This window comes from Pygocentrus nattereri, chromosome 29 (assembly GCF_015220715.1).
Source record: "Pygocentrus nattereri isolate fPygNat1 chromosome 29, fPygNat1.pri, whole genome shotgun sequence".
Classification (NCBI taxonomy): Eukaryota; Metazoa; Chordata; class Actinopteri; order Characiformes; family Serrasalmidae; genus Pygocentrus; species Pygocentrus nattereri.
The window spans coordinates 10,637,307-10,662,896 of NC_051239.1; the positions used below are offsets into that span (position 1 = coordinate 10,637,307).

Here is a 25,590-nt window from a genome sequence, read left to right on the forward strand (position 1 = left end):
AGGACTTGGAACTTATAGCCCAAACAGGTCATTCCACCCAAGGATGGAATAGATGCATAGATTCAGTCCATATTTCAGGCTAAACACCAGCATGATTTAAAAACCTGAAATTCAAGTTGACCTCACACCGATGGTCACCAGTCCATCTTCTATAGATCTACCTTTCTGCAGGGTTCAACTCCAACCCAAACTTTCCCAATCCAGCCTATGAAGGCCCTCTACTGGCAGTAATGAAATGGATCAGGTGGGGTTAGTGAGGAAAGAAGTTTAAGCCAAGATTTCACCTTTTATGTCTCCCTTTTGCTACCCAGTCATTAGACCCCAATTCCTTCAGAAATGGATTCTCTCAAAAGAGGCCCTGAATATTCTGTTGTAACCCCAATTAAGATAAAGCACAAAAAAAAAAAAAAAAAAAAAAAAAAAACACACACACACACACACACACACACACACACACACACACCTATGTAGACAGGATGCATAAATCAATTGCAATACATGCAATGCTGAAAGTGATCCATTTTGCCAGAGACAGGAAGGGGGTACAGGTGTATGCATCTAAAAGTTGCAAACAGATTAAACATTGCAATGGCTACCGAGCACCTACCTCATTGCGCCAATGCAGGGGCAGCCCACTTTGCTCAAAGCTCCATACACTGAGGAGCACCTTGCAAGTCTCATTCAGATTGCAACATCCTAGCAAGAGTTAACCACAGAATATTTAGGGCCTCTTTGCCTGTACATCACAACAGGTAAAGTGTTGCAATTTCCAGCTCACAAGTATGCCATCAAGCACAATTCCAAAACTTCCTTCTAGGGCAGTAGTACCCAACCCTGGGCCTGGAGATCTACCACCCTCCACACTTTAGCTCAAGCCTTAATCAAATACACTAGAGCCAGGCAATGAAGGCCTTCAGGGGAATTTGAGCCTTTGAGCCAGGTATTTTGTATCTGAACTCTTCAGGACTACGGACCCTCTGGAACAGGGGTGCCCAGTTCCTCATTCTCAGCCAGTATTTCAGCTAACAGCTAAACCTGAAGAAAAAAAAAAAAAAAAAAAAAAAAAAAAAAAAAAAAAAAAACACACACACACACACACACACACACACACACACACACGCATTCTGCAGTTTCTAGTGCTTTAAGAGCCAGAACAGATGACCCTGGAGAATCCAATAGAACTAGATTGACAACCAAAAACAGTTAGCTTGCATCAAATGCAGTGTAGCATGGCTGTACCAGGTCTGAAATAAAGGCAAGGAGACAACCATTTTTAAATTCCCCCCCAAAGTTTTATTTTAAGAAAATCCATTACATTGTAATCAGCCTAAGCATCTCCATTGACCAAGATTGGGCCTAGAGGGACTTCAGCTTCAACAACATACACACCTAGAAAAATAGGATGGGCATTATTAGATAGGGATCAACTTCTAGTGGGGTTCAAGGAGTCCAGCTCAAACTTGCCTTCATCAGTAGGTAAACTTCTTCCCTTCCTTGAGCTACAGTTTGCATCACAGCACCTACAAACTTGGTTATTGCCATCTGCAGCAATCCACCTAGGAGCCAAAACATACAGCAGCTTAAGTACAAAGACAAAACACCCCCAAAAAAAGACTATGCAAGTAATTAGATTGAGGCATACCCATTGGCTGTGAAGGAACAAGCCTTGTGCTCAGCGTCAGTGGGATATGAGGCCCTTGAGCCTTTCAAAAAACATGTGATGTAGATCTGCACATCAGTTGAGGGGAGAAAAAAAGGTCATAAGAAGGTATGGGTTTTGGGACAAAGTGCACTGCCCTGCCACTATTCTCACATACCAAGCTACTGTTGTCCTGCTCAAAAGTGAACACTTCCAACTGAAACTGCAGCTTGTTGCCTTGAACCCGTTGCATGAAGTGAGAGTTGGAGCCAGTAATCTTGGCATCAATCAAACACCTAGAAGGAGAATGCAGTTAGTGTCCAGCTATTTCTGCGGTCTCTGGGCTGGTGAAAGCCTTACCCACCCATGGTTCTCAATAAAAGAGTATCTTGGACTTGCAGCATCTTCAGGATCAGCAGTTGCTACACAGCTGTCCACAAAGACGTTTAGAGGTACATGGTTGAACTGCATTAAAGATGCCTCAATGTTCATGAAATCACCAAGAAAGTACTGGTTTGATGGTCTCTCAAACTTCCAGTCATCTGCAGGGAGGAAACATTAGAGGCAGCTTTAGATTTAGACCTGTGGGCCCACATTTATAAAGCTTCTGCGAGTACAGATTTAGGCTCTGCTCCCATTCTACAAGTCCTAGTTTTGCCTCAGTTTTATGAAACAAACCAGTCATGAGCTTCAGGGCAAAGACCAGATGCTCCTCTGCAACCTCTGTAGATGCATAAGGTACCCACGAGGGTACCAGAGCATTGCTGCTCACATTGTGCTTCCTAAAAAAGGAACAAAATGCAAGTAAGACTTCAGAACAGCAGCAAGATCAAAAAACAGCCAGTTCAAGCCTTCACCTTGAATAGTGACACTCAATTTGAACCACAGCACCCCCTGCTCGGACAATGGGAGTACCAGGTAGTGGTTCTGGACTGTAAATGAGGTTGAAGCTGTAGACGAGGTCATCGTCAGTCATCTGTAATGGCACATATTAGCAGTGTATTACTGTATGCACAGACGTCCACCTCTACCACCACCACTATTCACAGCTACTCACAGACAACATGCTACCACAGGCCTGGAGTTCAGATTGAAAGATGAGCACTTGAGCTTCAGAATCCTGTCCCACTGCTGCACACCCTCCAAGGGTCAGGGAACTAGAGTTTACTAGATGCCCAGTTCCAAACAAATTTTGTTTCACTTCCACAAGCACCACACTCTCCCCACAAGCAGCAGCCACACTGTTAGCTGGAGCAGGTTGTTGCAAATCAAAGTCAACTGGGGACTGCTGGGGCCTTTCTGGAACTTTAGGAAAACGCCAAGACAACTTTTTCCTGGGCTCATGTATCTGAGCTTGCGTGTGAAGAGGATCCTTGTGTGGTAGGGACAAGGGTGCCTGAGGAGGATGCCAACCTGGTGCCTGCACAGTAGCCTGAACTGGACTCTGGGCTAGCTTGCTGGTCAATGCAGGATTCTCAACTGGGTCCTGAACCGGTGCAAGTACATGGTTTAATCCATTTTTCTGCACAGGATGCAAATCAGGTGCTGGCACAGGCGTATGAACCAGATTCCAGACTGGTGGGTTTACACTTGTTACCACAGCACTCTGTGCTGTTTTTGGACCACTTGTTAGAGCAGGATTCTGAACTGGCACAGGACCCTGGTCAGACCCTGGCAGAGAGTTCTGAACTGGATCCTGCTCAGAGGTTAATGCAGGTTTCTGGGCAGGCACTGGCAGAGGACTCCAAACTGGATCTTGAACTGGTGTCTGTACAGGGTTTATACCATTTGTCAGTGCAGGACTTTTGATAGATGCCGGCACAGAAGTCTTAACCAGATTCCAGACTGGTGAGTTTAGACTCTGCACAGGACTATGCATGTGATCCTGGTCTGGCATCTGTACAGGGTCCTCACCTGGTACCTGTACAGGATCTTGGACTGGTGTCTGCACAGGATCCTGGACTGCTGTCTGCACAGAACTTACAGCTGGCTTATGGCTAAATGCCCGAGGATGAAACACTGCTGGAGCTTGAGGTATACTCAAAAAGTTGTTTGACTTAAGCCTATTAAAGTCTTGACTCCATCTATCCCATCCTGGCCACTGAGCTTCAGCCAAGGTAATGCCAACAAGCAGCAAAAGACTAGCCTGCATTAACCCCATGATTACACACATCACAGTAAGTACACTTGTACCTTGACTACACCTTTTTGTAAAGCACAAGTGACAGTGGCCCCACCCTTCAACCAATTAATTTTGTATGTGAGACAGGTGACATAAATTCTCTCTAGTACTAGTGATTTCAGCTGAAATGTATTCCCTGATGAGGCGGGGCTTCTTTATTTAAATGAACCGTTAAATGTTCTGTTACAGAAAATGCCTAAAGAAGGGAAGCTGATTTAAAGTTGCTTTTGTCCAGTGACCACTTTCTGAAAGTCTCCTGTTTTTCTGACCTCTATTGAAAAGATTTGAATCTGCACCAGTATTGTCTGAACTCACTGTTCTGCTATAAACGTCGTTCAGACTCCCCTATTGTGAAACTTTCATAAGATGTGAAAACAAGCAGTGATTTAAGTGCAAATGTTGAATCAGAATCAGTGCGTGAAATCAAGCTCCGCCTACCAGAACCTCCTTTACTAAAGAATAACCCAATTCACACAGAATCTTCGGTAGGGAGCCAATAACAAGTCAGCTTTTAGCAGATTACGAACCAAATGGCTGCGCTTGTAGGTGGTGTGTGAGGTGGAGCACCAAGCGCACAGCTCCCCCTACTGACCAAACTTTAAAATGTTAAAATTAAAACAACTGGAAAGAATAAAATGTGAAAAGCAAAATGCCTATTTTTAAAGAATGTAGAATGACACGATTGTGACCATTTTTCTACAGTAACAGATTAAAATACTGTATTAGTGCAGTATATGAAATACTTCTGCACTAGATGTGTTTCGTAGTGTTTATTTTTTTCAGGAGTCAGTAGTAGAAAACAAAACTACAGTGTAAAATGTCATTAAATGAAATGTTGTAGATTTTTATTGATACTAATGTGCATGTAAAATAAGTACATCCACTTTTTTACTGGACTGCTAAGCACATAAATGATTAGTAAAAATTATTTTCTCATTTTAGTTTTTAATTGCTGATATTATGTGCTATTAAAATAGTTTAGATTAGGTAACTGCAAAGCAGGCATTGTTTTCAGGTTGTTTAACTACCACACATTCCTATCAGACGTGAGTTTAATCATACAGATACGTCAAAGATGAAACTGATGATTCACAAAAATGTTGAATATGAAGCCACTACTGACATGGTGCTTATTTTTTAATATGGTGAGGCTATTAAAACTTATTGAAGTCATAAATTACTCTATAGGCCAAGTTTCTGATAACTTGTGGCCTCAATTTACTAAATCATGGCCACAATATATTAATTTGTGCCCACTGCTTATAAAAAATGATCACCGTGTCATCTTAGGAGCTCCGTAGTCAATGAAAATTGCATACGTTGGTCATTATTCATATCACACATAAATGATGCAGGATGAGTGGATGAACTAATTAAGTGTAAGTGGAATCACATATCTGAACACAAACAAACAAAACCAAATCTTAGGTCTATAATTATATTGGTCAAAAAAAATCTGGGGATTACTGAGCTTTTTTGGTTGTCTATGTTTTTTATATTTTTAAACTTCCTCACTAGAGAAGGCTGCCAGCAGTACCAAAATGATAAATTAATCAAATTATGAATCCTGCTGTGTAACTTCCAACTGTAACTGTATCGATTTCAGGAAGAAGATTCTGTGATGATTGATTCATATTTGTACGTAACACAGAGTTACATCTGAAGCGAAGAGGAGAAGCCCAGTACGGCATGTATACTGAAACGTACACAAGTCAATTAATGGTCAGGAAACTGCGTATTGAAAAACACAGCATACTCAGAACTTCACAAGAGCACAGAGTGGTCAGTGGCATCATCTGCTGGCAGCTTCACGTAGGCATAGCCGCGTGCACAAAAAATTTATATCCAGTCAGTGAACTTTTGTGGGTCTTTTTTCACCATCCAATGAGTATAGTTTTATACAGTTTCTGGGAAACATGTAGGTGTGCTACTGCTGCATAATTGTTAAGGGCTTTTAAAATGTTCTCCCCAATTCAAACTGGTTTATTGGCATGTCTGTTCTTATTCTGGAACAGAATAAGACTGATTGGTAATGTTTCGTATTCATGCAATACTAGGTGGGGGGTTCCTGCTGACCAAAGTGGTGTAGCTGGCTTGGTCTTCAATATTTGGATTAGTTCCCTTTCTTAACAAGGGCTTGACCCTCTCTCACACCCATCCATAGCTGTTGACCATATGTACCCATCAAACAGGAGAGTATACACTCACAGGCCACTTTATTAGGCACACCTGTTCAATTGCTTGTTAACAGAAATAGCTAATCAGCCAATCACACGGCCAAAACTCAATTCATTTAGGCATGTAGAGGTGGTCAAGACAACTTGCTGAAGTATTAACTATGCATCAGAATGGGGAAGAAAGGTGATTTAAGTGACTTTGAACGTGGCGTGGTTGTTGGTGCCAGACGGGCTGGTCTGAGTATTTCAGAAACTGCTGATCTACTGGGATTTTCACACACAACCATCTCCAGGGTTTACAGAGAACAGTCCGAAAAAGAAAATATCCAGTGAGCGGCATGTGTGTGGATGAAAATACCTTGTTGATGTGAGAGGTCAGAGGAGAATGAGCAGACTGGTTTGAGATAATAGAAAGATGAAAGTAATTCGAATAACCAAACAAAATCTCTGAGAAAGGTTTCCAACACCTTGTTGAGAATATGCTATGGAGAATTAAAGGGAGTTCCGAAGGCAAAAGGGGGTCCAACCTTTTACCAGTAATGTGTACCTAATAAAGTGGCTGGGGAGTGTATATGAATGTGTTCATACAGCAGATTGTCTTGTATAAGACACAAGGTGAACAATAAAGATTACAGGTATGACTGATGTAAGAATGCTTGATTCACTTCATGGTATTATATTTACTACATATACATACTTGTCCAATACAGTATACTGAGCTTCTTAGTACCATTCCTGTACACCCTCTTCACCCTGTACACTGCAGATTTCATGTACAACTCACCAAACTGCCTCCTACAGAAGTTCTCTGATGACTCAGCGATCGTCAGCCGCATCACAAACGAGGACGACGGAGAGTACAGAGAACTGATTCAGGACTTTGTGGACTGGTGTCTGCAGAATCACCTACAGATCAATGTGGGGAAGATCAAAGAACTGGTGGTGGATTTCTGCAGGCGCACACATCCCCCTCCAGCAGTGAACATCCAGGGAACGGACATTGAAGAGTGGACTCTTATAGGTACCTGGGTGTGCACTGGGTGTAACTGTAAACTGGACTGGTCAGACAACACTGCTGCACTTTACAGGAAAGGACAGAGCAGACTCTACCTGCTCAGGAGACTGAGGTCATGTGGAGTGCAGGGGCCATTCCTGAGGACCTTTTTTGACACAATGGTGGCATCAGCCATCTTCTATGGAGTGGTCTACTGGGGTGGCAGCATCTCTACTAAAGACCTGCTGCTGTGAGACTGTTCCACCAGCACTGCTCCCAGTAGACCACACACACAGAGCAAACATTTTTCATTGTGCAATATGTTCCTAAGTGCAATGCAGATTTTATGCAACTCCTTTTATTATCCTTGTGTTGTAAATAGTCGAGATTTAGCTTTAATTTATTATTTGTAATGTTTCCCATTTCTATTATGGGGTGCCTTACTCCTGTTACTCTGCTGCAATACTGTGTGTCCCCACTGTGAGACTAAAAAAAAAGTATTCTTATCTTTCAACCAAAACCAAATTCCTTACTTGCAAGTACACCCAGCCAATAAAGCTCAAGTCTGAGTTACTACAGAATATTCAGGGCCTCCTTCAAGGGAATGTCCCTGTACATCAGCACATGTTGCAATTTCCAGCTCACAAGTATGCCATCAAGCACAATTCCAAAGCTTCCTTCTAGGGCAGTAGTACCCAACCCTGGGCCTGGAGATCTACCACCCTCCACACTTTAGCTCAAGCCTTAATCAAATACACCAGAGCCAGGCAATGAAGGCCTTCAGGGGAATTTGAGCCCTTGAACCAGGTATTTTGTATCTGAACTCTCCAGGACTAGGGACCCTCTGGAACAGGGGTGCCCAGTTCCTCAATCTCAGCCAGTATTTCAGCTAACAGCTAAACCTGAAAGAAAAAAAAAAAAAAAAAAAAAAAACACTGCAGTTTCTAGTGCTTTAAGAGCCAGAACAGATGACCCTGGAGAATCCAGTAGAACTAGATTGACAACCCAAAACAGTTAACTTGCATCAAATGCAGTGTGGTGTAGCATGGCTGTACCAGGTCTGAAATAAAGGCAAGGAGACAACCATTTTTAAATTCCCCCACAAAGTTTTATTTTAAGAAAATCCATTACATTGTAATCAGCCTAAGCTTCTCCATTGACCAAGATTGGGCCTAGAGGGACTTCAGCTTCAACAACATACACACCTAGAAAAATAGGATGGGCATTATTAGATAGGGATCAACTTCTAGTGGGGTTCAAGGAGTTCAGCTCAAACTTGCCTTCATCAGTAGGTAAACTTCTTCCCTTCCTTGAGCTACAATTTGCATCACAGCACCTACAAACTTGGTTATTGCCATCTGCAGCAATCCACCTAGGAGCCAAAACATACAGCAGCTTAAGTACAAAGACAAAACACCCCCAAAAAAAGACTATGCAAGTAATTAGATTGAGGCATACCCATTGGCTGTGAAGGAACAAGCCTTGTGCTCAGCGTCAGTGGGATATGAGGCCCTTGAGCCTTTCAAAAAACATGTGATGTAGATCTGCACATCAGTTGAGGGGAGAAAAAAAGGTCATAAGAAGGTATGGGTTTTGGGACAAAGTGCACTGCCCTGCCACTATTCTCACATACCAAGCTACTGTTGTCCTGCTCAAAAGTGAACACTTCCAACTGAAACTGCAGCTTGTTGCCTTGAACCCGTTGCATGAAGTGAGAGTTGGAGCCAGTAATCTTGGCATCAATCAAACACCTAGAAGGAGAATGCAGTTAGTGTCCAGCTATTTCTGCGGTCTCTGGGCTGGTGAAAGCCTTACCCACCCATGGTTCTCAATAAAAGAGTATCTTGGACTTGCAGCATCTTCAGGATCAGCAGTTGCTACACAGCTGTCCACAAAGACGTTTAGAGGTACATGGTTGAACTGCATTAAAGATGCCTCAATGTTCATGAAATCACCAAGAAAGTACTGGTTTGATGGTCTCTCAAACTTCCAGTCATCTGCAGGGAGGAAACATTAGAGGCAGCTTTAGATTTAGACCTGTGGGCCCACATTTATAAAGCTTCTGCGAGTACAGATTTAGGCTCTGCTCCCATCCTACAAATCCTAGTTTTGCCTCAGTTTTATGAAACAAACCAGTCATGAGCTTCAGGGCAAAGACCAGATGCTCCTCTGCAACCTCTGTAGATGCATAAGGTACCCACGAGGGTACCAGAGCATTGCTGCTCACATTGTGCTTCCTAAAAAAGGAACAAAATGCAAGTAAGACTTCAGAACAGCAGCAAGATCAAAAAACAGCCAGTTCAAGCCTTCACCTTGAATAGTGACACTCAATTTGAACCACAGCACCCCCTGCTCGGACAATGGGAGTACCAGGTAGTGGTTCTGGACTGTAAATGAGGTTGAAGCTGTAGACGAGGTCATCGTCAGTCATCTGTAATGGCACATATTAGCAGTGTATTACTGTATGCACAGACGTCCACCTCTACCACCACCACTATTCACAGCTACTCACAGACAACATGCTACCACAGGCCTGGAGTTCAGATTGAAAGATGAGCACTTGAGCTTCAGAATCCTGTCCCACTGCTGCACACCCTCCAAGGGTCAGGGAACTAGAGTTTACTAGATGCCCAGTTCCAAACAAATTTTGTTTCACTTCCACAAGCACCACACTCTCCCCACAAGCAGCAGCCACACTGTTAGCTGGAGCAGGTTGTTGCAAATCAAAGTCAACTGGGGACTGCTGGGGCCTTTCTGGAACTTTAGGAAAACGCCAAGACAACTTTTTCCTGGGCTCATGTATCTGAGCTTGCGTGTGAAGAGGATCCTTGTGTGGTAGGGACAAGGGTGCCTGAGGAGGATGCCAACCTGGTGCCTGCACAGTAGCCTGAACTGGACTCTGGGCTAGCTTGCTGGTCAATGCAGGATTCTCAACTGGGTCCTGAACCGGTGCAAGTACATGGTTTAATCCATTTTTCTGCACAGGATGCAAATCAGGTGCTGGCACAGGCGTATGAACCAGATTCCAGACTGGTGGGTTTACACTTGTTACCACAGCACTCTGTGCTGTTTTTGGACCACTTGTTAGAGCAGGATTCTGAACTGGCACAGGACCCTGGTCAGACCCTGGCAGAGAGTTCTGAACTGGATCCTGCTCAGAGGTTAATGCAGGTTTCTGGGCAGGCACTGGCAGAGGACTCCAAACTGGATCTTGAACTGGTGTCTGTACAGGGTTTATACCATTTGTCAGTGCAGGACTTTTGATAGATGCCGGCACAGAAGTCTTAACCAGATTCCAGACTGGTGAGTTTAGACTCTGCACAGGACTATGCATGTGATCCTGGTCTGGCATCTGTACAGGGTCCTCACCTGGTACCTGTACAGGATCTTGGACTGGTGTCTGCACAGGATCCTGGACTGCTGTCTGCACAGAACTTACAGCTGGCTTATGGCTAAATGCCCGAGGGTGAAACACTGCTGGAGCTTGAGGTATACTCAAAAAGTTGTTTGACTTAAGCCTATTAAAGTCTTGACTCCATCTATCCCATCCTGGCCACTGAGCTTCAGCCAAGGTAATGCCAACAAGCAGCAAAAGACTAGCCTGCATTAACCCCATGATTACACACATCACAGTAAGTACACTTGTACCTTGACTACACCTTTTTATAAAGCACATGTGACAGTGGCCCCACCCTTCAACCAATTAATTTTGTATGTGAGACAGGTGACATAAATTCTCTCTAGTACTAGTGATTTCAGCTGAAATGTATTCCCTGATGAGGCAGGGCTTCTTTATTTAAATGAACTCAGCCGTTAAATGTTCTGTTACAGAAAATGCCTAAAGAAGGGAAGCTGATTTAAAGTTGCTTTTGTCCAGTAACCACTTTCTCAAAGTCTCCTGTTTTTCTGACCTCTATTGAAAAGATTTGAAAAGATTTCTGTTCATTAGCAAAAGAATTTATATATATTGACTTTGATGCCATTGCAGAGAAGGTGTTGGTGCCATGAACTGTTTCATGTTTGCATCTTGTCTAACAAGCCTGGACAGTGTGTGTACAATATTACAGACTGTGGAACAGAATTTGAGTGAGTGCTTATTCAGCTAAAAAGGCTAAAGTTTTTGAGCTACTTTAATTAGCAAAAATGTCACTTGGATTTAGTTGAACTACATATATAATCAACATATCTCTCTGTCTGCACCACTATTGCCTGAACTCATTGTTCTGCTGTAAGCATTGTTCAGACTCCCATATTGTGAAACTTTCATAAGATGTGAAAACAAGCAGTGATTTAAGTGCAAATGTTGAATCAGATTCAGTGCGTGAAATTTTTAAAGAATGTAGAATGATGTGATTGTGATCATTTTTCTACAATAACATTAAAATGCTGTATTAGTGCAGTATATGAAATACTTCTGCACTAGTTGTGTTTTGTAGTGTTTATTTTTGTCAGGAGTCAGTAGTAGAAAACAAAACTACAGTGTAAAATGTCATTAAATGAAATGTTGTAGATTTTTATTGATACTAATGTGCATGTAATATAAGTACATACACTTTTTTACTGGACTGCTAAGCACATAAACGATGAGTAAAAATTATTTTCTCATTTTAGTTTTTAATTGCTGATATTATGTGCTATTAAAATAATTTAGATTAGGTAACTGCAAAGCAGGCATTGTTTTCAGGTTGTTTAACTATTACACAGTCCTATCAGATGTGAGTTTAATCATACAGATACGTCAAAGATGAAACTGATGATTCACAAAAATGTTGAATATGAAGCCACTACTGACATGGTGCTTATTTTTTAATATGGTGAGGCTATTAAAACTTATTGAAGTCATAAATTACTCTATAGGCCAAGTTTCTGATAACTTGTGGCCTCAATTTACTAAATCATGGCCACAATATATTAATTTGTGCCCACTGCTTATAAAAAATGATCACCGTGTCATCTTAGGGGCTCCGTAGTCAATGAAAATTGCATACGTTGGTCATTATTCATATCACACATAAATGATGCAGGACGAGTGGATGAACTAATTAAGTGTAAGTGGAATCACAAATCTGAACACCAATAATACAAACAAAACCAAATCTTAGGTCTATAATTATATTGGTCAAAAAAAATCTGGGGATTACTGAGCTTTTTGGTTGTCTGTTTTTTCATTTTTAAACTTCCTCACTAGAGAAGGCTGCCAGCAGTACCAAAATGATAAACTAATCAAACTATGAATCCTGCTGCATAACTTCCAACCACAACTGTATCAATTTTAAGAAGAAAATTCTGTCATGATTGATTCATATTTCTATGCAACACGGAGTTACATCTGAAGCGAAGAGAAGCCCAGACATTAATTTGAACGAGTCTGTATATCTCTTCCCTAGACATGCCTCAGAAACAATGAACAAAATGACATCTGCAATGTTGGTGTAGTATATCTTAGAAAATATATTGAGTATGGAGATGCCATTCCTCTCTTCCAGTCAGATGTTAGAAGTATGCAGAAAAAATTCAAGTAAATCATGATCATTTTGTTCCTAATGGCTTAAATTAGGTTTGGTATCTCCAGAGCAAGCTGTACGGCATGTATACAGAAATGTACACAAGTCGATTAACGGTCAGGAAACTGTATCAGAAAACACAGCATACTCAGAACTTCACAAGAGCAAAGAGTGGTCAGTGGCATCACCTGCTGGCAGCTTCATGTAGGTATAGCCACATGCACAAAAAATTCATATCCAGTCAATGGACTTTTGTGAGTCTTTCATCCAATGAGTATAGTTTTATACAGTTTCTGTGAAACATGTAGGTGTGCTACTGCTGCATAATTGCTGAGAGCTTTTAAAATGCTATTCCCGTTCAAATTAGTTTGTTGTCATGTCCATTCTTATTCTGGAACAGTATAAATCTGATTGGCAATGTGTTATGTTCATGCAATACCAGCATGGGGTTCCTGCTGACCAAAGCAGCATAGCTGGCTTGGTCTTTGATAAGTTCCCTTTCTTAATAAGGGCTTGACCTTCTCCCGCTCCCCATCCATAGCTGCTGACCATATGTACCTGTACAACAGGAGAGTTTATATATGAATGTGTTTATACAGCAGATTCTGCATAAGATGCAAGATGAACAATGTAAAGGTTACAGGTATGACTGAGTAATACTAGGAATGCTTGTTTCACTGCATGGTATATCATCTCCTACATGTACATGCTTGTCTGCTACAGTACGCTGTGAGCTCTTGCAACACAAACCAAATTCCTTATGTGTAAGCATACCTGGGCAATAAAGCTTCATTCTGATCAGGTTATTACAGAATATTCAGGGCCTCTTTCAAGAGAATTTCCCTCTATATCAGAACATGTAAAGTGTTGCAATACCCAGTTCATGATGATTTGCCATCAAGCAGTGTCTCGCACAATTCCAAAACTTCCTTCTAGGGCAGGAGTACCCAATCCTGGGCCTGGAGATCTACCACCCTCCACAATTTAGCTCTAGCCTTAATCAAATACACCAGAGCCAGGCAATGAAGGCCTTCAGGGGAATTTGAGCCCTTGAACCAGGTATTTTGTATCTGAACTCTCCAGGACTAGGGACCCTCTGGAACAGGGGTGCCCAGTTCCTCAATCTCAGCCAGTATTTCAGCTAACAGCTAAACCTGAAAAATCAGGCGTTCTGTGGTTTCTAGTGCTTTAAGAGCCAGAACAGATGACCCTGGAGAATCCAGTAGAACTAGATTGACAACCCAAAACAGTTAACTTGCATCGAATGCAGTGTGGTGTAGCATGGCTGTACCAGGTCTGAAATAAAGGCAAGGAGACAACCATTTTTAAATTCCCCCAAAGTTTTATTTTAAGAAAATCCATTACATTGTAATCAGCCTAAGCTTCTCCATTGACCAAGATTGGGCCTAGAGGGACTTCAGCTTCAACAACATACACACCTAGAAAAATAGGATGGGCATTATTAGATAGGGATCAACTTCTAGTGGGGTTCAAGGAGTTCAGCTCAAACTTGCCTTCATCAGTAGGTAAACTTCTTCCCTTCCTTGAGCTACAATTTGCATCACAGCACCTACAAACTTGGTTATTGCCATCTGCAGCAATCCACCTAGGAGCCAAAACATACAGCAGCTTAAGTACAAAGCCAAAACACCCCCCCAAAAAAAAAAAGACTGCAAGTAATTAGATTGAGGCATACCCATTGGCTGTGAAGGAACAAGCCTTGTGCTCAGCGTCAGTGGGATATGAGGCCCTTGAGCCTTTCAAAAAACATGTGATGTAGATCTGCACATCAGTTGAGGGGAGAAAAAAAAAGGTCATAAGAAGGTATGGGTTTTGGGACAAAGTGCACTGCCCTGCCACTATTCTCACATACCAAGCTACTGTTGTCCTGCTCAAAAGTGAACACTTCCAACTGAAACTGCATCTTGTTGCCTTGAACCCGTTGCATGAAGTGAGAGTTGGAGCCAGTAATCTTGGCATCAATCAAACACCTAGAAGGAGAATGCAGTTAGTGTCCAGCTATTTCTGCGGTCTCTGGGCTGGTGAAAGCCTTACCCACCCATGGTTCTCAATAAAAGAGTATCTTGGACTTGCAGCATCTTCAGGATCAGCAGTTGCTACACAGCTGTCCACAAAGACATTTAGAGGTACATGGTTGAACTGCATTAAAGATGCCTCAATGTTCATGAAATCACCAAGAAAGTACTGGTTTGATGGTCTCTCAAACTTCCAGTCATCTGCAGGGAGTAAACATTAGAGGCAGCTTTAGATTTAGACCTGTGGGCCCACATTTATAAAGCTTCTGCGAGTACAGATTTAGGCTCTGCTCCCATCCTACAAGTCCTAGTTTTGCCTCAGTTTTATGAAACAAACCAGTCATGAGCTTCAGGGCAAAGACCAGATGCTCCTCTGCAACCTCTGTAGATGCATAAGGTACCCACAAGGGTACCAGAGCATTGCTGCTCACATTGTGCTTCCTAAAAAAAAGGAACAAAATTGCAAGTAAGACTACAGAACAGCAGCAAGATCAAAAAACAGCCAGTTCAAGCCTTCACCTTGAATAGTGACACTCAATTTGAACCACAGCACCCCCTGCTCGGACAACGGGAGTACCAGGTAGTGGTTCTGGACTGTAAATGAGGTTGAAGCTGTAGACGAGGTCATCGTCAGTCATCTGTAATGGCACATATTAGCAGTGTATTACTGTATGCACAGACGTCCACCTCTACCACCACCACTATTCACAGCTACTCACAGACAACATGCTATCACAGGCCTGGAGTTCAGATTGAAAGATGAGCACTTGAGCTTCAGAATCCTGTCCCACTGCTGCACACCCTCCAAGGGTCAGGGAACTAGAGTTTACTAGATGCCCAGTTCCAAACAAGTTTTGTTTCACTTCCACAAACACCACACTCTCCCCACAAGCAGCAGCCACACTGTTAGCTGGGGCAGGTTGTTGCAAATCAAAGTCAACTGGGGACTGCTGGGGCCTTTCTGGAACTTTAGGAAAACGCCAAGACAACTTTTTCCTGGGCTCATGTATCTGAGCTTGCGTGTGAAGAGGATCCTTGTGTGGTAGGGACAAGGGTGCCTGAGGAGGATGCCAACCTGGTGCCTGCACAGTAGCCTGAACTGGACTCTGGGCTTGATCGCTGGTCTGTGCAGGATTCTCAACTGGGTCCTGAACTGGTGCAAGTACATGGTTTAATCCATTTTTCTGCACAGGATGATCAGGTGCCGGCGCAGTCATATGAACCAGATTCCAGACTGGTGGGTTTACACCAGTCATCACAGCACTCTGTGCCATTTTTGAGCCACTTGTTAGAGCAGGATTCCAAACTGGCACAGGACCCTGGCCAGACCCTGGCAGAGAGTTCTGAACTGGATCCTGCTCAAATGGTAATGCAGGTTTCTGGGCAGGCACTGGCAGAGGACTCCAAACTGGATCTTGAACTGGTGTCTGTACAGGTTTTATACCATTTGTCAGGTCAGGACTTTTGATAGTTGCTGACACAGAAGTCTGAACCAGATTCTGGACTGGTGGGTTTAGCATTCTAAGGCTAGTACTCTGTGTAGGTAGTTGCAAAGGATGCCAGACTGACATCTGCACAAGACTGTGCACATCATCCTGGTCTGGCATCTGTACAGGACCTTGGACTGGTGTCTGCACAGGACTTACAGCTGACTTATGACTAATTACCCGAGGATAAAACACTGCTGGAGCTTGAGGTCTACTCAAAAAGTTGTCTGATTTAAGCTTATTAAAGTCTTGACTCCATCTATCCCATTCCAGCCACTGAGCTTCAGCCAATGTAATACCAACAAGCAGCAAAAGACTAGCCTGCATTAACCCCATGACTACACACATCCCAGTAAGTACACTCATACCTTGACTACACCTTTTTGTAAAGCACATGTGACAGTGGCCCCACCCTTCAACCAATTAATTTTGTATGTGAGACAGGTGACATAAATTCTCTCTAGTACTAGTGATTTCAGCTGAAATGTATTCCCTGATGAGGCGGGGCTTCTTTATTTAAATGAACTCAGCCGTTAAATGTTCTGTTACAGAAAATGCCTAAAGAAGGGAAGCTGATTTAAAGTTGCTTTTGTCCAGTGACCACTTTCTGAAAGTCTCTGGTTTTTCTGACCTCTATTGAGATGATTTGAAAATATTTCTGTTCATTAGCAAAAGAACTTAAATATATTTTATGTTACTCCAGAGAAGGTGTTTTTGTTCACATGTTTGTATCATGAACTGTTCTATATTGACAACTTGTCTAACAAGCCTGGACAGTGTGTGTACAATATTACAGACTGTAGGAACAGACTTTGAGTGACTATGCTTAATCAGCTAGAAAGGCTAATGTTTTTGAGCTACTTTAATTAGCAAAAATGTCACTTGGATTTAGTTTAACTACATATATCATTAAAATATCTCTATGTGTGCACCAGTATTGTCTGAACTCACTGTTCTGCTATAAATGTCGTTCAGACTCCCATACTGTGAAACTTTCGTAAGATGTGAAAACAAGCAGTGATTTAAGTGCAAATGTTGAATCAGAATCAGTGCGTGAAATCAAGCTCTGCCTACCAGAACCTCCTTTACTAAAGAATAACCCAATTCACACAGAATCTTCAGTAGGGAGCCAAGAACAAGTCAGCTTTTAGCAGATTACAAACCAAATGGCTGTGCGTGTAGGTGGCGTTTGAGGTGAAGCAGCAAGTGCACAGCTCCCCTTACTGATCAAACTTTAAAATGTTAAAATTAAAACAACTGGAAAGAATAAAGTGTGAAAAGCAAAATACCTATTTTTAAAGAATGTAGAATGACACGATTGTGATCATTTTTCTACAGTAACAGATTAAAATACTGTATTAGTGCAGTATATGAAATTCTTCTGCACTAGTTGTGTTTTGTAGTGTTTATTTTTTCAGGAGTCAGTAGTAGAAAACAAAACTACACTGCTCAAAAAACTAAAGGGAACACTTAAACAACACAATATAACTCCAAGTAAATCAAACTTCTGTGAAATCAAACTGTCCACTTAGGAAGCAACACTGACAATCAATTTCACAGCTGTTGTGCAAATGGAATAGACAACAGGTGGAAATTATTGGCAATTAGCAAGACACATTCAATAAAGGAGTGGTTCTGCAGGTGGGGACCACAGACCACTTCTGAGTACCTTTCTGCTTTCTGGCTGATGTTTTAGTCACTTTTGAACGTTGGTGGTGCTTTCACACTCGTGGTAGTATGAGACAGACTCTACAACCCACGCAAGTGTCTGTCAGCGTGGTGTCCAGAGGCTGGAGGCGCTACCAGGAGACAGGCCAGTACACCAGGAGACGTGGAGGAGGCCGTAGGAGGGCAACAACCCAGCAACAGGACCGCTACCTGCGCCTTTTGAGCAAGGAGGAACAGGAGGAGCACTGCCAGAGCCCTGCAAAATGACCTCCAGCAGGCCACAAATGTGCATGTGTCTGCACAAACGGTTAGAAACCAACTCCATGAGGATGGTATGAGGGCCCGACGTCCACAGATGGGGATTGTGCTCACAGCCCAACACCGTGCAGGACGCTTGGCATTTGCCAGAGAACACCAGTTTGTGTTCAGCAGTGTGTCAGCAGTTCCTGCAAGATGAAGGCATTGAAGCTATGGACTGGCCCGCCCGATCCCCAGACCTGAATCCGATTGAGCACATCTGGGACATCATGTCTCCCTCCATCCACCAACGCCACGTTGCACCACAGACTGTCCAGGAGTTGGCGGATGCTTTAGTCCAGGTCTGGGAGAAGATCCCTCAGGAGACCATCCGCCACCTCATCAGGAGCATGCCCAGGTGTTGTAGGGAGGTCATACAGGCACATGGAGGCCACACACAATACTGAGCCTCATTTTGACTTGTTTTAAGGACATCACATCAAAGTTGGATCAGCCTGTAGTGTGTTTTTCCACTTTAATTTTGTGTGTGACTCCAAATCCAGGCCTCCATTGGTTAATAAATTTGATTTCCATTGATGATTTTTGTGTGATTTTTGTTGTCAGCACATTCAACTTTGTACAGAACAAAGTATTCAATGAGAATATTTCATTCATTCAGATCTAGGATGTGAGTGTTTTCTAGGATTTGAGTGTTCCCTTTATTTTGATATGTGCTATTAAAATAGTTTAGATTAGGTAACTGCAAAGCAGGCATTGTTTTCAGATTGTTTAACTATTACACATTCCTATCAGACGTGAGTTTAATCATAGATGAATCTGATGATTTACAGAAATGTCGAATATGAAGCCACTACTGACATGGTGCTTATTGTTTAATATGAGGCTATTAAAACTTGAAGTCATAAGTTACTCTATAGGTCAAGTTTCTCATAACATGTGGCCTCAATTTACTAAACCATGGACACAATGTCACCTTAGGGGCTCGCTCTTTAGTCAATGAAAATGGCATACGTTGGTCATTATTCATATCGCACCTAAATGATGCAGGATGAGTGGATGAACTAATTAAGTGTAAGTGGAATCACAAATCTGAACACCAATAATACAAACAAAACCAAATCTTAGGTCTATAATTATATTGGTCAAAAAAAATCTGGGGATTACTGAGCTTTTTGGTTGTCTGTTTTTTTCATTTTTAAACTTTCTCACTAGAGAAGGCTGCCAGCAGTACCAAAATGATAAACTAATCAAACTATGAATCCTGCTGTATAACTTCCAACCACAACTGTATCAATTTTAAGAAGAAAATTCTGTCATGATTCATATTTCTATGCAACATGGAGTTACATCTGAAGCGAAGAGGAGAAGCCCAGACATTAATTTGAACGAGTCTGTATATCTCTTCCCTAGACATGCCTCAGAAACAATGAACAAAATGACATCTGCAATGTTGGTGCAGTATATCTTAGAAAATATATTGAGTATGGAGATGCCATTCCTCTCTTCCAGTCAGATGTTAGAAATATGCAGAAAAGTTTCAAGTAAATCATGATCATTTTGTTCCTAATGGCTTAAATTAGGTTTGGTATCTCCAGAGCAAGCTGTACGGCATGTATACAGAAATGTACACAAGTCGATTAACGGTCAGGAAACTGTATCAGAAAACACAGCATACTCAGAACTTCACAAGAGCAAAGAGTGGTCAGTGGCATCACCTGCTGGCAGCTTCATGTAGGTATAGCCACATGCACAAAAAATTCATATCCAGTCAATGGACTTTTGTGGGTCTTTCTTCACCATCCAAAGAGTATAGTTTTATAGAGTTTCTGGAAAACATGTTTCAATACAAAGCTCTTTCCCAATTATTATTATAAGCAGGATATTCAGTCAAAACCCTACAGAGGTGTAAAAATTTACTCCCTTGAGTGAACAGAAGCTTGAGTTCTACAGTTTGCTTAAAACTCCTTCTCCTCCTCCACCTCCTCAAAGTCTCTCTTTTTGGCAAGCAGAACAGGTCACTGAGCGTTTAGCAACTCCAGTAAAGCACTGTTTTCTGGACAAAGATCAACAGGTAAGCGTAATCTTCTATCCTTCACAGTTCTCAAGATGGGACAGGTGCTCAGCAACAACTCACACACCTCCAGGTGGCCCCGCTCAGCTGCCTGTAGAAAAGTGGACAAAGAGACATTCAAATGCACTCTTTGGGTTCTGTGTGCAATGCCATACAGCAGTGCTTACCAACCCTGGCCCTGGAGACCTACCCTACTGCAGATGTTCCATCTAACCACCACCTGTGACACCTGCTCCAGCTAATTAACTTCTTCAGATGCACTTGACTGGCTGGATCAGGTACATTAGTGTTAAGCAAGGAGTGTGGCATGTAAGAACTATTGTTTGCAGGAAAGCAGATCTCCAGGAGCAAGGTTGATGACTACTGTCAGAGAGCAGTGTGTCTCAGCCCTGGTCATTGAGGCCCACTGCTCTGCACCAAGCTTTTGTCCTGCTCCAACAAATCAGCTCATTCACAGCACATTATTTAAAGTGGGTATATTATAACAGAAAAAAGCCTGACAATGTGTGGGACAGTGGGCCTCCAGCAACAAAAACAAAAAAAAAATAGTTCTTTAGAGAAGCATTTTTATATGTGAAAGTGTGTATGAAGAATATTTTCCGTTTTAATGTTTAAAGAACATCTACATTCTAAAAATGTTATACAGTTTTAGGAAAGTGTTCTTTGATCAATGCTATGCAACAGGCATGTCAAACTAGGGACCATCTGGACTGAAGAGCTGTGGATATTAGTGTTTACCCTCATCTAACACTGAATTCAGTTCCTAAAGGCCTTGCTAATTAGCTGATGAGCTGAATAAGGTGTGTTTAATGAGGCACTGTGCTGAAGTCAGTATATAAAGAGGTGTGTCTTCAGATTGAAGCCGTGTTGACGCATTCTGGATGAGTTGCAGAGGCTTGATGGCCTGCATGGGAAGACCAGCCCAGAGCGAGTTGCAGTAGTCAAGTCTTGAGATGACCAGAGACTGCACCAACACCTGGGTGGCCTCTCGAGTGAGAAAGGGTCGGATCCTCCGGATGTTGTACAGGAAAAATCTTCATGACCGTTAGGTTCACAATGTGAGTCGAGAACAATAACTGGCCATCCGTTGATTAGCAGTGTAGTTGTCCTTCTTAGAAACTTCAAATTATGTTAACAGCTTTAGGCAAGCTTATTACAAGATTATTTTTATTCAGAACCATCAGCCAACTGTGTTTGCACACTGTGGAATTAGACCTCTGCATTTGACCCATCCGTGCAGTAAAACACCCACATATATGCACACTAGTGAACACACAGACTAGGAAGCAGTGAGCACACTTGCCCGGTGCAGTGGGCAGCCCTATCCACGTTGCTCAAGGGCACTTCAGTCATGGACTGTCAGCCAAAGGGACCGAACCGGCAACCTTCTGGTCACAGGGCTGGTTGCCTAATCTCCAGCCCATGGCTGCCCCATTTTGTCTATAATGACAAAGTTATGTTTGTAATCTACACAGCAAGCTTTATGGTATTCATACACTACTCACAAAAAGTTATGGATATTTGGCTTTTGGGTGACATTTATGGAAAAATTTATTGAAACAAAAGCCAACAACAGTGGTGGGTATACCCCAACAAAAAGTGTCAGTGTCTCAATAACGTCTCATGTGTCCTTGAGCATCAATTACAGCTTGACAACATCTCATAAGTCGACTCATTGCCTGCTGAGGCATGGCATCCCACTCTTCTTGAAGGGTGGTCCTCAGGTCATTGAGGTTCTCGGGTACAGAGTTACGAGCCTCTACACGGCAGCTAAGCTGATCCCATAGGTTTTTTATTTTTTTGCATTTTAGGTTCATCCTCAAATTTCACCCGAAAGCCAAATATCCTGAACTTTTTGTGAGTAGTGTATCTATTGCCTATTGTAAAAAAAGCATACCCAGTACTTCAGAGAAACACACAGTGGTCAGTGGCGTCATCTGCTGGCAGCTTCATGTAGGCAGAGCTGAATGCACAAACACTTCTTGCCAAGTCACTGATTTAGCCAATTTGTGGGTCTGGATTTTCTATACCATCCCATGAGCACACTTTTATACAGCTTCTGTGAAGCACTTGATTCATCCCAGAACTTTTTCCCAGGTATTTCAATAATAGGATATTCAGTCAAGGATCAAAAATGTTTTCTCTTTTTTTTTTTGTCTGTGAACAAATGACCCATTCTCGCATTTTTATTCTTTAAGATGGTGGTAAGACATCTAACAATTAGTATACAACAGGAGTGTCCAGTCTTAACCTACAGCCACACTGGCCCCTTGTAAACAAACAGAAATTCACCTGATCCCACTTTATTTAATCAGCTAGTCTCAGTCTTCAACAACTGATAATGCACATGCATCAGGCTCCAGTCCCTGCAGGCCAAAACACTGCAAACTTCAGTACACAGCCTTATTAAACACATCTGATTCAGCTCACAGCTCCACAGTACTTTGGCCGGGAAGGTCTCTAGTTTGACATGCCTGTGACAAATGTGTGCTTCTGCTTTGTTGGACTTAAAAACCTGCAGCCACACCAGCCTACTGAGGATATGACATTGAACCTTTATATAAGGTGAAAGCCCTTTAAAACGTTCTTCACACACAGATCTTTTCATCAAACATTGTTCTTTAGGGAACCAAAAGTGGTAAGAACATATAAATATAACAATATGGTAAAATATCTTTCAGCTGCTACAAGTCATTGGATATTTATAAGAATGTAAAAGTGTATTAATATGGCAGCTGACAGATGTGCAAAAATGCATGACATGGTGATGACATGGATTTTGAAACTGATAAAAATAATATTTACAATATATAAATATAGTTTTTTGGCCAACTTTTTAAGGCCATTTTCAAACTACTGTGCAAACAGTTGCTTTATATCTGTGTATTCAGTGTTTTTTTTTTTTTGAAAATCAATCATTCTGAATTGTACCTAAATAATCAAATTAAAAAGTGAGATTGAGATGTAGTCAGTTGTTTCATATAGAATTTGTTGTTGTCAGAGATTTACACCCCTATTGTTTTGTGATAATGTAATAATTTACAGCAGCCTTAACTGCTGATGACTTTTTACCTTATGCAGCGGCGTTGATCCATCATCATCAGTTAGTTGGGGGTCAGCTCCATGGGTCAGCAGCAGCTGTACGATGGCAAGGTGGCCACAGTAAGCCGCTCTATGCAGGGAAGTGGCCCCACCGCGGGTTTGGGAGTTAGCACAGGTCCCGTGGTCCAGGAGCAGCTCACACACTGACCTGTGACCTGCTCGACTGGAGTAGTGCTGTAATATAAAACAGAGTATTGATGTTTTTCAGTACAGAGCTAGGTTTTATAGGTTTGCTACAGCTATTTGTGATTGCTAAGGGCTCTTAAAATGCTACCTGCTCAAATTCACACTGGTTTATTGACATGTCAGTTCTTATTCTAGAACAGTATAAACCTCATTGGCAATATTTCATATTCATGCAATACTAGGTGGGGTTTCTGCTGACCAAAGCAGTGTAGCTGGCTTGGTCTTTGATATTTGGATCAGTTCCCTTTCTTAACAAGGACCTGACCCTCTCCAAGTCACCGTCCATAGCTGCTGACCATATTCCTGTAAAACGGGAGAATATATATGAATATTTGTTTATACAGCAGATTATATCATGCAGGAGATGTATGGTAAGTGCTACACATCACCTCTCTCAAAGTCCATCTCGTCAAGGGTCTGATGGACACTTGGGGTCGAATGGTGGGCATTGCAGGAGCACTGCTTGCCATGGGAATCCATGCAGAGGTTAAGAATATAGTGCTATCCACCAAACAGCAGCATACACGCAGAACCCAGCTAGTTTCCTCGCCAACCGTAGACGCAATGGCATCGGCCGATGATCGCCCAACAGTTCTCTGCAGTCCACACTTGCTGTTACTGAAAATGTCCAAAAGGTAGTGCTGCTTACAGTCTTTTCAGTCCTTGGAGTCACATGCACTGCACATTTTGTGTTTACCTTGCTCTAATCGCATTGACTGAAAAAACCCTCAGGTGTAATCGGTTACATTAGAAAAAAGACAATGCAAGGATGTACATTACAGACCTTTAGCATGCAGTGCATTCAGACCTTGGATTGAGAACCACAGTTGCAGCGCATGCAACCAACAAGAATGGTCTTTCTGCAACCCTCATAACAGTTCTAGAGGGCGACCGCTGCAGTTGAATTAGGTTATTAGATTCTAGATGATTTTTTTTTAATCCAATTCATTCAATTGTTGAAATGTAAACAAATTCAGAGTGTTTGATCTGATCCGAAATGTGCCACTCTAAAGAAACTTACACACTCTGACTGCTGTGCTGTTGTGGTGATGGGGACCTGGTGCTACGTCTAAATGCAAACAGTACTGACTAATCAGTTAACCTAAAAATATCTTCTGAGTTATGCATAAAGTTGATAATGGTGAAATAGTGGCACAGCAGCACTGCTGAAGTTTTTAAACACTGTGTCCACTCACTGTCCACTCTATTAGACACTCCTACCTTGTCCGTCCACCTTGTAGATGTGAAGTCAGAGACGACAGCTCATCTGCTGCTGCACAGTTTGTGCTGGTCATCCTCTAGTCTTTCATCAGTGGTCACAGGACACTGGCCACAGGACGCTGTTGACTGGATATTTTTAGTCGGTGGACTGTTCTCAGACCAGCAGTGACCCTGAGGGGTTTAAATCCTCCAGCAGCACTGTCTGATCCACTCAGACCAGCACAACACACACTAACACGCCACCACGTCAGTGTCACTGCGGAACTGAGAATGACCCAAATAATTCCTACTCTGTGGGGGTCCTGACCACTGAAGAACAGGGTAAAAGTGGGTTAGGAAAGTACGCAGAGAAACAGATGGACTACAGTCTGTAGTTGTAGAACTACAAAGTGAGTGGAGCTGATAGAATTAAAGGTATTTCGAGGCCAAAACTTTCTCAAAACGGTCGTGAAGCATGTCCAAGGAATCGGGCAACAATTGAGTGCTGTTTTCATGTAACATAATTTGAAACCTCTGGTAATTGAAGACATGAAACCCTTCAGGTTCTTCTACCGCTGTGAACAACTCTCTCAACAACTCTCCAGAGCGGAGCATTTCACACCAGACCACTCTGAATGTGTAAATCTAAACCATTAATGCTATGCTTTTTGTTTCACTTCACTTTTGTGGCTGTACTTGTACCAAGTTGCTATCAGAAGCACATTTATAACTCACTGATGTCCAGCGAGATGTTGACTCAGCAGCAGGTCAAGGCGTCACCCTGCTCCTATTACTGAAATATCGAGCACAACGCCAATGCGCTCAGTAAGGACAGCGAGCTGGACGATACGGAGATGAAAGCGGTCATTTCACCGGCTGGACAATACCGACCGAGGGTTAAGCTTGAAACCTGACATCTGACAGGAATAAACAAACCCATTCAGAGTGGACAAGCTACGGCTTTCCAAAATAAAATATGGGATTTCAAAATAAGAGCCTCTCCACGCTGATAACGAGGAAAATATTGGATTTCAAAATAAGAGCCTCTCCACGCGGCATAAAAGAAACTAATTCAGTGTGGACGGC

At 42.3% G+C, this 25,590-nt stretch overlaps 4 protein-coding genes across 5 annotated transcripts; all 4 read right to left on the bottom strand.

Annotated features, from left to right (window-relative positions):
- Positions 1–1,270: 1,270 nt before the first annotated feature.
- On the bottom strand, positions 1,271–3,838 carry LOC108426698 (zona pellucida sperm-binding protein 3-like). Its single transcript, XM_017696374.2, has 8 exons — positions 2,697–3,838; positions 2,497–2,615; positions 2,318–2,421; positions 2,004–2,181; positions 1,818–1,935; positions 1,643–1,728; positions 1,465–1,556; positions 1,271–1,389 (listed from the first exon to the last, which is right to left on the bottom strand). The coding sequence occupies exons 1-8, from the start codon at positions 3,810–3,812 to the stop codon at positions 1,328–1,330; spliced, it is 1,875 nt and encodes a 624-aa protein (XP_017551863.1). The 5' UTR covers positions 3,813–3,838; the 3' UTR covers positions 1,271–1,327.
- A 4,240-nt stretch (positions 3,839–8,078) lies between these two features.
- On the bottom strand, positions 8,079–10,645 carry LOC119262798 (zona pellucida sperm-binding protein 3-like). The gene is made up of 8 exons (XM_037536064.1): positions 9,505–10,645; positions 9,305–9,423; positions 9,126–9,229; positions 8,812–8,989; positions 8,626–8,743; positions 8,451–8,536; positions 8,273–8,364; positions 8,079–8,197 (listed from the first exon to the last, which is right to left on the bottom strand). Exons 1-8 carry the CDS (start codon positions 10,618–10,620, stop codon positions 8,136–8,138), a joined length of 1,875 nt encoding a protein of 624 aa, XP_037391961.1. The 5' UTR covers positions 10,621–10,645; the 3' UTR covers positions 8,079–8,135.
- Positions 10,646–13,818: 3,173 nt separating this feature from the next.
- LOC108426699 (zona pellucida sperm-binding protein 3-like) lies at positions 13,819–16,381 on the bottom strand. The gene is made up of 8 exons (XM_017696375.1): positions 15,252–16,381; positions 15,052–15,170; positions 14,870–14,973; positions 14,556–14,733; positions 14,370–14,487; positions 14,193–14,278; positions 14,011–14,102; positions 13,819–13,935 (listed from the first exon to the last, which is right to left on the bottom strand). Exons 1-8 carry the CDS (start codon positions 16,365–16,367, stop codon positions 13,874–13,876), a joined length of 1,875 nt encoding a protein of 624 aa, XP_017551864.1. The 5' UTR covers positions 16,368–16,381; the 3' UTR covers positions 13,819–13,873.
- Positions 16,382–19,399: 3,018 nt separating this feature from the next.
- On the bottom strand, positions 19,400–25,491 carry ankrd39 (ankyrin repeat domain 39). Of its 2 annotated transcripts, XM_037536245.1 has the most exons (6): positions 25,240–25,491; positions 24,526–24,834; positions 23,694–23,922; positions 23,504–23,607; positions 23,089–23,292; positions 19,400–20,107 (listed from the first exon to the last, which is right to left on the bottom strand). In XM_037536245.1, the coding sequence occupies exons 3-6, from the start codon at positions 23,782–23,784 to the stop codon at positions 19,961–19,963; spliced, it is 546 nt and encodes a 181-aa protein (XP_037392142.1). In that variant the 5' UTR covers positions 23,785–23,922; positions 24,526–24,834; positions 25,240–25,491; the 3' UTR covers positions 19,400–19,960. The 2 variants fall into 2 exon arrangements, with proteins under 2 accessions (XP_037392142.1, XP_017551865.1); XM_017696376.2 differs by lacking the exon at positions 24,526–24,834.
- Positions 25,492–25,590: the final 99 nt, after the last annotated feature.

Coding starts and splice junctions, on each gene's coding strand:
- LOC108426698 (XM_017696374.2), bottom strand. CDS start 3,812: ATGTGTGTAATCATGGGGTTAATGCAGGCTAGTCTTTTGCTGCTTGTT. Junction 2,616..2,696: donor CCTGTGGTAGCATGTTGTCT/GTGAGTAGCTGT, acceptor GTGCCATTACAG/ATGACTGACGATGACCTCGT. Junction 2,182..2,317: donor TGCCCTGAAGCTCATGACTG/GTTTGTTTCATA, acceptor TCCTCCCTGCAG/ATGACTGGAAGTTTGAGAGA.
- LOC119262798 (XM_037536064.1), bottom strand. CDS start 10,620: ATGTGTGTAATCATGGGGTTAATGCAGGCTAGTCTTTTGCTGCTTGTT. Junction 9,424..9,504: donor CCTGTGGTAGCATGTTGTCT/GTGAGTAGCTGT, acceptor GTGCCATTACAG/ATGACTGACGATGACCTCGT. Junction 8,744..8,811: donor TCTTTTATTGAGAACCATGG/GTGGGTAAGGCT, acceptor TTCTCCTTCTAG/GTGTTTGATTGATGCCAAGA.
- LOC108426699 (XM_017696375.1), bottom strand. CDS start 16,367: ATGTGTGTAGTCATGGGGTTAATGCAGGCTAGTCTTTTGCTGCTTGTT. Junction 14,279..14,369: donor AGCAGGACAACAGTAGCTTG/GTATGTGAGAAT, acceptor ACTGATGTGCAG/ATCTACATCACATGTTTTTT. Junction 13,936..14,010: donor AAGTTTACCTACTGATGAAG/GCAAGTTTGAGC, acceptor CTATTTTTCTAG/GTGTGTATGTTGTTGAAGCT.
- ankrd39 (XM_017696376.2), bottom strand. CDS start 23,784: ATGGATTCCCATGGCAAGCAGTGCTCCTGCAATGCCCACCATTCGACC. Junction 23,293..23,503: donor AAGCCAGCTACACTGCTTTG/GTCAGCAGAAAC, acceptor TTTATATTACAG/CACTACTCCAGTCGAGCAGG. Junction 20,108..23,088: donor GATCAACGCCGCTGCATAAG/GTAAAAAGTCAT, acceptor ACTTTTCTACAG/GCAGCTGAGCGGGGCCACCT.